At 41.8% G+C, this 11,638-nt stretch overlaps 1 protein-coding gene across 1 annotated transcript; it reads right to left on the bottom strand.

Moving 5' to 3' along the window:
- Positions 1–9,536: 9,536 nt before the first annotated feature.
- LOC117625517 (extensin-2-like) lies at positions 9,537–11,426 on the bottom strand. The gene has a single exon (XM_034357060.1). The coding sequence runs from the start codon at positions 11,424–11,426 to the stop codon at positions 9,537–9,539; it is 1,890 nt and encodes a 629-aa protein (XP_034212951.1).
- Between the last annotated feature and the right edge of the window lie 212 nt (positions 11,427–11,638).

Genomic DNA, 11,638 nt, shown 5'->3' with positions numbered 1-11,638 from the left:
TACCCCCCTTATAAAAATTTCGTCCCCGAAATTTCCTACCTGTCACTCGAAGGGTTATGAGCATTGGGCCCGCATCTACTACTCGGGTTCCCCTGTTTTTCTCTAAAAGCTAAACGCTTCCATTTGTGATTTGATTCTCTTTTAGCTCTCCCACTAAAAGAGGATCCGCGTTCTTTGACTTGTTGATATTTTCCTTCTTTCTTCAGAATCGATAGGCAGCATTGCCAACACGATGCTTTGAAAGGAAAATCAGAAAGGATCATTTTTACCGAATTGTAATCATCATCGATCTCTCTCGACCACGATCCATTTCTGATTCTGATGAAAGATCACTACTCGGACGTGCTCACAAGAGAGGAGACCCCCAAGTACTCTCCATCTCCATAGGTAGGATTACTCAATCCATTTGGGTCTTCCCCTTGGATTTGACCACAATATTCCTACCACACACGAGCCTCTTCCTGAAAGAGAATTTAAGGCTATCATAATCTCTTCCACACTTGTGATTTCGATTATACTAACGCCACCTCTCAGACCTTGGACCCCTTGATCCAATGTCGGGGAGTTGCTCGTCCTAGAGAAGGGTTGTGCTCTTAGTATCTTCGACTTGTTGCTCAAGGCATACAGTCGAAAATTAGCAACATGTTCAGGCAATGGAGGATCCCTATAAGCAGGTTGATCAACACTCTATCCTCCCGCCCATGCGGACTCAACGTCGCCAAGGTGCCATTCCGAGATGGAACCCATTTTGATCCCCACAACTTAAGGATGCACATAAGGTGCAGGGTCCACAGAAAATTGAACCTAGAGCTCTGATACCAACTGAAAGGACCCGCCCCGAATTTTCCCCAAATCCGAGACGAATCCTTTGGAATTCCTGACATCACCCCGATGCCGGGCCCACTTACTAAAGACCGAGACTTTCTGCCGAAATTTCGGTAGAGTCTCCCCTATAAATTGGACATTTCCCAAAATTTATACCTGCATAAAAACACAATTTATATTCCCAACTGGCAGCATGCACAATATAATTTCATGCAATTTACATAAATGGCCTTCGGCCTTCCAATAAATCTTAAACAACTACCCAACAAATCAAATACCCCTTTATGACTAATAATAGTCTGCGGCTGCACCTAACAACCTTAGGCTGCCTACGTACCCTCCTCGAGGGATCAAGCCACACGTAGTTCTCCCATAAAACCTAATTCCACATATAGGCGATACCTCAATTCATTTCTCTGTATTCCACATAATCTCCCCATACGCCGGTACAACCAATGCCACGTATGGGGTCTGCCAACACGCCGGATAACCTACGCCACGTGCGACCATACCATACTACCATAATATCTCCCCATACGCCGGTACAACCAACGCCGCGTATGGGGTCTGTCTCAACGCCGGATAACCTACGCCACGCGAGACCTGCACGTCATATCACATAACTCCCCATACGCCGGTACAACCAACGCCGCGTATGGGGCCTGTCCTAACGCCGGATAACCTACGCCACGCGGGACCTCAACATCATATCACAAATCTCCCCATACCCCGGTACAACCAACGCCACGTATGGGGCCTGTCGACACGCCGGATAACCTACGCCACGTGCGACCTCAACACAATACTACAATATCTCCCCATACGCCGGTACAACCAGCGCCACGTATGGGGTCTGTCCACACGCCGGATAACCTACGCCACGTGGGACCTAACTTTCACTTGGTGGTACTCGTAGTGAATCCAAAATCCGGGAAAGTACTTAAGGTAGTGCATAAAGCACTCCAACTGACATTCTAGACGCTTTTGTACCCTTGTACAAACATATAATTCTAATTCTATAAATATACAAATATTCTAATATTGCGTAATCCCCAACAATAGTCTAGCACCAGATAATCCCCTTAGGAAGGTGAGATTACTCCGGAAGACTCACGGTCAACCAAGGGTCAAACTACCCTAACCCTGGTCAAACGGGCCCACGGGACATACGACCTCCAAATTCCGATCCGGAAGTTCCTATGGGTTCTATAACATATAGGACACTCGTCCTGCAAGTTTGGTTCAGATCGGACGGTCGGATCGCTCACGATCGCACGATCTAACGGTTAATATAAAATATAAACTTTAAATTATTGAATCGGAACATCCGGGGCTCCGATTCACGATCCATGACTTCCTACACGATCCTAGAATTACCCAAATTAACATATATTAAATTTGGGACCATCCGACGGTCCCAACCTATCGAACCCGGATAACGCCCGATAGGCGATATCCGTTCGATAGTCAAACAACGTCCGAATTGAGATCCGCGAAATCCTACGCGCTCGTGACAACCAGGAGATCGCATTGGGACAATAATGCCCCTCTGCTACAGTGCCCACGCGCTGCCACACGCGCGGGCAGCGTGTGGGTGTCCAAAGCGATAAAGCTTCGCCGAAAAATCTCAACATCTCGGGCCGAGACTTCTCCCCTAGGTATAACACCCTATTTGGAGTCACTTTTGTTCTCGGGCCTACCTCAAAAAGTGACCGGAAGTGGCCGAAAACAAGCTCCCAAAATCGGCAGAATTTCAAATCGAAGATCAGCTATCCTAGGCTCAAAATTAACGAAATCCTATCCAACCATCAGCTAGAGCACGAAAAATAGGTGAGAATCCATACCTTACTCGAACGATTTGGCTGAGAAACGAAGGAGAACGGAGGGTCTGAAAATCGGGTGAAAACCGATCGGTTTTCGCCTGATTCCGGCGAGCTCCGGTCGGGGCAGGGGCTGAGACCGGTCGGGATGGGAAGAGGAAGACGGCACGGTTCTTTTGGGACCGGTGCCGCCCCGAGTGGTGGCCGGATGCGGCGGCGGCGGCCCAAAAACCGCCGCTGTGAACAGTAACCCGAGGGGGGCTGTTTCTGCGCAGGGGGGAGAGAGAGAGAGAGGGAAAAATCTGATTTTTATAAAAAATCCCATTTCGAAATATTTACGATTGTGCCACTGGATTTCTTTTGACCATATCTCTCTCATTACAACTCCGATTCGAGCCCACTACGTGTCTATGAACTCGCCTCAGCGCGACCTATCTAAAAATACAAGTCACGGTCCCAAACTCTCTCCGGTTAAAAATGTGACTAAAATACCCTTAAATAATTAAATAATTAAATAAGGGTTAAATTTGGGGAAATTTGGGATCGGGGTGTTACAGCATGTATGTAAGGCATCTCACCTTGTGTCTTCAGGTGTCAAATCATGGAAAGGAGGGCAAGGAGGAAGGGAGGGGGGGATGGGAAGCCACCAACCCCAAAGGGGGCGGCGTCTTCCTAGAGTTTCTTCACTTGTCGCTCTGTTTTTTTTTTTTTTTGTTTTTTTTTTGTTTTTGCTCCTATTACCTAAAAAACCGTCTATTTTTAAAGTATTCATTCATAAATTATTTTTGTAAAAAATAATGCAAATTAAAAATCATTAAGACATCTAGTTGAGACCAACAAAATAGACGAACACGGTGCTTCAAGAAAATACTATAATAACAACCATCTAATTAAGTGGTGAAATGATTTTGGATTCAAGATAGCATAGATCATTTTCATTAAATAGACATTAACCTAATAGATATTCCTCTGTATGCATTTAGTCCTTTTTACAGCCAAGATGCATGGGAAACCCAAATTTTCAATTAGTTCGTAATTCCTATATATATATATAGTCCCCTTCTATTGAGGAATCTCTCAAATAATTTTATTTGAGGGACGCCCTTTAGGGTACCCTACGATTTTTTTTCCAATAATCCAAACTATCTATTTTTTAGGTCTTCATTCATAGATCATCCTTACAAAAAAATTAGACAAATCGGAAACTATTTCAACATCCAATTGTGTCCTACAAAATTAATGAACATGATGCTTCAAAGAAAGTACTAAAATTTCAATAACTCAATTGAATGGTCAAATGATGTCAGATTCAAGTAATTTTTGTGTGGAGATGATCTTTGAATGAGTATCTACAAAATAGACGGTTTAGATTAGTGAAATACAATCTGGAGTGGGGCTACAAGGGGTGTCCCTCAAATAAAGTTATTTGAGGGATCCATCAATGGAAGCTCTCTGTATATATATATATATATATATATATATATATATATATATATCCCTTTATTAATTTAATTTGTGTGTGAGAAACTCCCCCACTTGTAGTATAAACTATTGCTTGTACTAAAAAAATAAAAAATAAAAAACTTGCTTATTCATACTAAATTTTGTGTTTTAATTGTTATTCCTATGTATGCATTCCCTTTTTTAGCCAAGATGCATGGGAAGCGCTAATATCCTAATACCCAACTAGTACGTAATTTTGGCAAACTATAAGTTATAGCAGTGCATTTGGAGAAGAAGTACTAAGGAATTTCAAACTGACGTACGGATTTCAAGTTCTAGAATTTTTATGTTGTTTGTCTGGCTAATCTAAAATTGACATTAGGTATGATGTCTTGGATCATGTGCCTATGCATTTAGAATTCACGCAATTACCCGCATTTCACTTCATCTTAGAATTTGTGTAGATTCGAAATGTAGAAACTCAGGATCCTGATGTGTTGTTGGTGGAGCTGCGAGTAGTGAGAGATGGTGATGGCAATGGTTGTGGTGGTGGTGATTACGCGATTGTATTGTTTACCCCTATTCTTCTTGGAATTTTAAACACAATACCTACTTAAATGGAATTTTATGAACCCAAATTCCGAGTTGTTATTTTCCTCATAGTATTTCCTAAATTCTTACTGATATGTTGAACAGCTGTGGATATAGTACTTTTTGATATTCATGAAATGTACTCCCTATTCATGTAAGGCATCTCATCATGACAACTCATGAATTTTAAAAAATGGAGATGGCATTCCTCTTAAATATTTCTTTAAAGTGACAAAATGAAAATGACCTAGATCTCACTTACCTATTTTAAGGGGTTCAGTTTTGCATACTCTATGATGGACTTACAGAATCGTTTACTTTCCTGACGTGACGTGTCATATGTCCTATACTATTAAAACAATTAAGATCTTACACTCCATCAGAATTTATAATCTTGATGACCAATCCCTCTCTACCCTAACTTCTTAATTTTCATTAATCATTACCTTTGATTATGAAATTAAACCCAATCAAGAAGGGGTCAAACTCTCCATCGAATTGGAGTTTATGAAAAAAGATCATCATCAGTTGGTGCAAGGGGAGAGGCTCACAAGAATCAACAGAAGCTTTTGCCACCATTGGTTCCCTCTGCTATGCTGCCGCTGCAAATCAATGTGAGTCATGAGCCTCTGCATGTGGTAGCTTCCTTCTCTTTTCTCATTCTAATTAAGCACCCCCAATCCTTTCATTGTCAAGGGATTTTAGACACTAGCTCTAAAAATAAAATAGAAACGACTGGCAATAAGACAATCCAGGGTTTTCAGGTTTGAAAATTTCCTGTGTACACAATAGGAAAATCATTAGAAATTAATTTATTTGTCTTCCTTACATATTTTATTTAACTGTGAGACGACAAATCTTCCTTACATATTTTATTTAACTGTGAGACGACAAATAACATACAAGTCTTGCCTGCAATTTTTTTTCTTAATTGTAAGGGCATCTTCAATATGAACATGTAAGTCGGCAAAATCTTATTGTGACCAAGTTTATGCTGATTGCATCACATTCGAGTAGGTAAGGAGCTCCTGTATGGCAGCTGCATATATAGATATATTGGACAAGATAATAATCAATAATTATCAACTAGTGATGTGGGGTCAATGCGTGGATGGGGTAAAGTCAAACGCCACGTTCCCTACCTGTCTTTTTCAGTATTATTATCTTGGATGGACATTACTAATTTTCAGTATTATTTTTAATTCTTAATCCGTCATTGAAAAAATAAGCTGACTGCTACAGAATGCCGCACCGACAAGAAAGAAACTAATAAACTAGCATGGCCATTATTTGTGAATTATTTTTTTGACATTGACCTTGCACTGTTTCTGGTATGCCTTTCTAGAGCTGGAAAATTAACCCTCATTAAGTTTAATGTTTTTGGTACGCCTAATCATGTGATGTCTTGTTTTAAATGCCTTCCTCAGGTGATTAAAGAGATGAACAAATGATGCAGAACCTTCTTCTGGGGTAGGGATGGTACCCCTCCTATTGCATGGAAGGATGTTTGCATGCCGAAAGACCTTGGTAGCCTTGGTGTCAAACTGGCTAATCAATTTAATCTTGTTGCTCTAGCAAAGCTGGGGTGAAAGTGCATTACCAACCAATCAAATTAGTGGGTCAAGATAGTCAAAAGTATTTAAGACACGATAATTTTTTTACTCTAAAGAAAAAATATAATCACTCTGTTGATTGGAAGTCTATTTTGGATGCCAGACAGGTTTTGTGCAAAGGTCTGAGGTGGGTGGTGGGAAATGGTGGTTCTATTCCCTTCTGGACCTCCTAATGGGTTATGCCTTTTCCGCTCTTGGACCTCATTCCTGAGCACCAAAGAGGCCCTATGAATCTTGATCAAAAAGTTTCAGACTATATCACAAACAACAACTGGGACAGGAATAAACTGTCTCAAGTTTTAAACGATGATCTGATTGACAAAATCTTAACTATTCCTCTACCTAGATCTAATCTGCATGATAAAATGGTCTGGGGTCCCAACCCTAATGGATCCTTCACCATCAAAAGTGCCTACAATATCCAGATCCAGGAGTGGCCATCCCACCCTCATGCTAATCTGCTTAAGAAAATGTGGAATCTTGATATTCCTTCGAAAGTGAAGATTTTTGCCTGGATGCTCTTCGAATAAGGCTACAAGTGAGAGCCAGACTGCACAGATTCATGCCTCATATTAGTCCTAATTGCCCCTGCTGTCAAAACCAGCCAGAGACAATTCAACACCTTTTTATGGACTGCAACTTTGCTAAGGATGTTTGGGGATGCTCTTTTGATTTATGGCCCCCTCCTTCACAGACGACTGATCTGTATTGTTGGCTATCTGCGCTGGGTTGTTCTACTCCCAAGTTTGATATGGACCTCCTTTCCAAAGCCCTGCTTATCTGTTTGGAAAATCTAGGAGGCTAGGAATAACTTCTTGTTCCATGGTTCTAAGGCGCACCCGGCTTGTTGTATCCATGTTTCTGCCACTGTGGGCTTGGGTTATTGGCGACTTAATTCTTTAGTCAAAAAGAAAAAAGATAATCCCATGGTGATTAAATGGCATCCCCCTCCCACTGGTTGGATTAAAATTAACTTTGATGGGTCTCTCATGAACTCTCAAGCTTCCATAACGTTGGAGAGAATTCCATAAATGTGGCTGAAAGCATTGCTCTTCGGGATGGTCTTGCTACTGCTATTGAGAGGGGTTGGGATCAAATCGTTGTTGAAGGTGATTCTAAACTCGTTATTGATAGTATCCTTAAAAAAGCAAGTCCCCCTTGGAGCATCCAATAGATTATTCATGATATTTGGTCCCTCTCTTCTTCTGTCGCCGCTATCCGGTTCCAACATGTGTTTAGAGAGGCAAACTTCACTACTGATGTGATTGCTAAACTGGGCCATGGGCTTTCAGCGCAAGTTTGTTGGGAGCTTGGTCTTCCGTTAACAGTTTGTTCCCCCTTTTATTTCAACCTCTTTGGGCATTCTTGCCCTGAGGGCTTTGTTTTGTAATTTCTTTTTCGTATAAATAAATAAAAAATACCTGCATTTCATAAAATCTAGACCATCCAAATAATATATCCAATGCTTATGGCTAATGCCACATCACCTACAATATAAATTTGTTTCCTTTTTATCAAACTAACGCCGTTATACCTGGTCTTCCTCTCTCTCCTCTCAGCTCCCGCACCCATCTTCTCTCTCATGTCTTCTACACCCCAATTCTTTTTGTCGACAATTCTTTTCTCATCTGTTCAGTATGAACGAATTTTGGCTACTAATCCCTTTTTTATTTATTTTATTTAAAAAATTTTTCCATTAGTACATCATTGTGATTTGTGAAAAAAAGCCTTTAATAGCTACAATATACATCATCGATTTCTAAAGGAGGCAAAGGTGAAGCTTGAATTTGCTGCTCGTACAGAAGCCGAAGAGAAGAATTAAATTATATATCCTTTATTTCATATTTGAGATGTGATTCGGAATATGATTTCACTGTTGATGTTAAAGAGGCAGCATGCCCTGATGAGGACCGTGGGAGAGAACGAGAGAGATGTTTATTCTTTTGAATGTTTTCAATCCCCGCTGTTTCTAGAATTATATGTTCCCTCCGATGCAATACAGTACAGTAATGGCTGATGATGATTACATGTTTCAAAGATATTGGAATGGCTTTCAAATTATTTATAAAAAAATTAAAAAAAAAATTTGGCTTTAAAAGTCATGAAGAAATAGAATGTTGCAAATTTGCTCCAATCGATCGCTTTCAAATTCCATATACACTACAGCAATTGATTGCTATTGCAATCTGCAGTTATGAACCTAAATTGATAAGGAAATTACCAAACTGATTGCTATTCTGATTGAGGAATTGGCTTGGTCGTTTAATTTTCTTTACTGGAGGGTTTACAATACTCATCTTCAATTACTATACATTAATTTATTATAGGAAGAACCGAGAGAGACAGGAGTTGAGAGGGGAGAGGGGAGAGGAAGATAGAGGTAACGGCGTTAGTTTTATAAAGGAAACAAATTTATTATAGGCAATGTGGCATACTCTCATAAGAAATGGATTAATTAAATTTGAGATGAAAGAATATTTGAGGTGTTTTCTTGGAATAGAATTTGTTAGGTCAAGCCAAAGCATGACATTTTCCTGTCTTAGAGAAAGTGTGTGTTGGATTTGTTAACTGAAACTAATGCTTGAGCGCAAGCATCACATTCCTGCGAGTTTTAAGTTGACATCTGGAGATGTTTTTCCTTTCATCTATCATCCCTAACCTTTGACAAAAAAAAATTCATCTCGGATCATCAAAATCATCCCAAGGTTTAGGAATGCTACGTCACCTGAGTCTTCGGGATCCTGAAGAACGCCTGTGACTTATATCAAATCGTATATGCTCGGTCAATTTGTAGGATTTGAAATTTTTCGAAGGTCCACTCAATTATATGTCAAGTTGACCAAAATGGAATATATGATATGATCACGGTTCCTTAAGGCTTATTCTAACGACTAAAACACAATCTCAATGGGAGAAAAACGGCATAACATTAAAACTCAATGCAAGTAGCAAGTTTATTATCATGCACTTCAAGTAAGAAGCACATGATTAATCCGAAATTCATGCAACCATATAGTAAATCAAAGCAACTATGTACGTGAAATCTTAATATTTTTCATTCGTTAAAGAAAAAATCAAATGACCAGCACAGTACTTACAACAAAATGCAGGAGGGGTTCTAGTTGACCCAAATTATTGATTACAAATACACTTGTTCAACAACAGAAACAATGCCAGAAAGAATTATCCAACATCAAGACGAAGTAGTAATTCAAACTTATTCAAATCATTGGTGAGCGTACGCTCAGTGGTGCTTTGGTGGTGGAGGTGATTTGTAGTAATATTGGGGAGGTGGTGGAGACTTCAATGGAGGAGGGGGAGAGTTGTAGTGGTATGTATGGGCAGGTGATGGCGATGGTGGTGGTGGAGATTTGTAGAGATAAGGAGGAGGAGGAGAAGGTGATGGAGGTGGTGGAGATTTATAGATGTAGGGAGGAGGAGGTGATGGAGATGGAGGTGGTGGTGATTTGTAGATATAAGGAGGGGGAGGTGATGGCGATGGAGGTGGGGGTGACTTGTACACATATGGTGGAGGCGGGGATGGTGAGGGAGGTGGAGGGGATTTATAAATGTAGGGAGGAGGAGGTGATGGGGATGGAGGTGGTGGAGATTTGTAAAGATAAGGAGGGGGTGGTGATGGGGAAGGGGGAGGTGGGGACTTGTAGATGTATGGTGGAGGTGGTGAATGAGAAGGTGGTGGTGGAGATTTATAAATGTAAGGAGGAGGTGGGGATGGAGAAGGTGGTGGTGGAGATTTGTAGACATAAGGAGGAGGAGGTGATGGAGAGGGTGGTGGTGGTGATTTATAAATGTAAGGAGGAGGTGGGGATGGAGAAGGTGGTGGTGGAGATTTTAAGACATAAGGGGGAGGAGGTGACGGAGATGGTGGTGGTGGTGATTTATAGATGTACGGAGGAGGTGGGGATGGAGAAGGTGGTGGGGGTGACTTGTAGAGATAAGGAGGGGGAGGCGATGGAGATGGGGGTGGTGGTGACTTGTACACATAGGGAGGTGGGGGTGATGGAGATGGAGGAGGAGGTGACTTGTAAATGTATGGTGGAGGAGGTGAGGGTGAGGGTGGTGGTGGGGACTTGTAAATGTAAGGTGGGGGAGGTGATGGAGATGGAGGAGGAGGTGACTTGTAAATGTATGGTGGAGGAGGAGATGGAGAGGGTGGTGGTGGTGATTTATAAATGTAAGGAGGAGGTGGTGATGGGGATGGGGGAGGTGGTGACTTGTAAATGTATGGTGGAGGAGGTGATGGTGAAGGTGGTGGGGGGGATTTGTACACATAAGGAGGAGGAGGTGAAGGAGATGGGGGTGGTGGTGACTTGTAAACATATGGTGGAGGAGGTGATGGCGAAGGTGGTGGTGGTGACTTGTAGACATAAGGTGGAGGAGGTGATGGAGATGGGGGTGGTGGTGACTTGTAAATGTAAGGAGGAGGAGGGGATGGAGAAGGTGGTGGTGGTGACTTGTAGAGATAAGGTGGAGGAGGTGAAGGGGATGGAGGGGGTGGTGACTTGTAAACATATGGGGGAGGAGGTGATGGTGAGGGTGGTGGTGGTGATTTATAAATGTAAGGTGGAGGTGGGGATGGAGAAGGAGGTGGTGGTGACTTGTAGACATAAGGAGGGGGAGGTGATGGAGATGGTGGAGGAGGGGACTTGTAAATGTAAGGAGGGGGTGGAGAGGGAGAGGGAGGTGGAGGTGACTTGTAGATATAAGGTGGGGGAGGAGATTTAGATGGTGGTGATGGAGATTTGTAAACATACGGCGGTGGTGGTGACGGAGATGGTGGAGGTGGAGATTTATAAACATAAGGAGGAGGCGGTGATGGGGATGGTGGAGGTGGAGATTTGTATAAGTAACGAGGAGGTGGTGGAGACTTGTACACATAAGGTGATGGAGGAGCCTTATAAGGGTATGGAGGGTAGTGCCCTGAATGCTCTGGGACTGATGGAAGCTTGAAAGGTGGATAATTGTGGTACTGTGGTTGCGTTTTTTGGGATGGCGGTGGCGGCGAAGCATAAATATAAGGCTTCCTATAATCAGCAGCAACACTAACTACAATGAGGCAGAATGCCACAGCATAAACCAGAGGCAAATGCCTCGGCTGTAAAGAGGTTCCCATTTCTAGCAATTCAGCTCTTATTGCTAGAAAATATATTTCCTAGAAGTATTGTTTGGAGTGAGTTGCTTGGTATGAATGAAAGCAAACCCTTTTTATAGCAATCTCTGCAATCATTTGGATTTGAGTGCAGATTTGTTTGTTAAATATAACAGGCTGGATAGATGCTTTAGGTTTCTTACACAGGATTTTTGTAGTTTTTAAAATTCTAGTTG

The sequence above is a fragment of the Prunus dulcis genome, chromosome 4 (genome assembly GCF_902201215.1).
Source record: "Prunus dulcis chromosome 4, ALMONDv2, whole genome shotgun sequence".
Taxonomy (NCBI): domain Eukaryota; kingdom Viridiplantae; phylum Streptophyta; class Magnoliopsida; order Rosales; family Rosaceae; genus Prunus; species Prunus dulcis.
The sequence above is the reverse complement of the archived record's forward strand: the minus strand, read 5'-3'. Positions and strand labels throughout refer to the sequence as shown.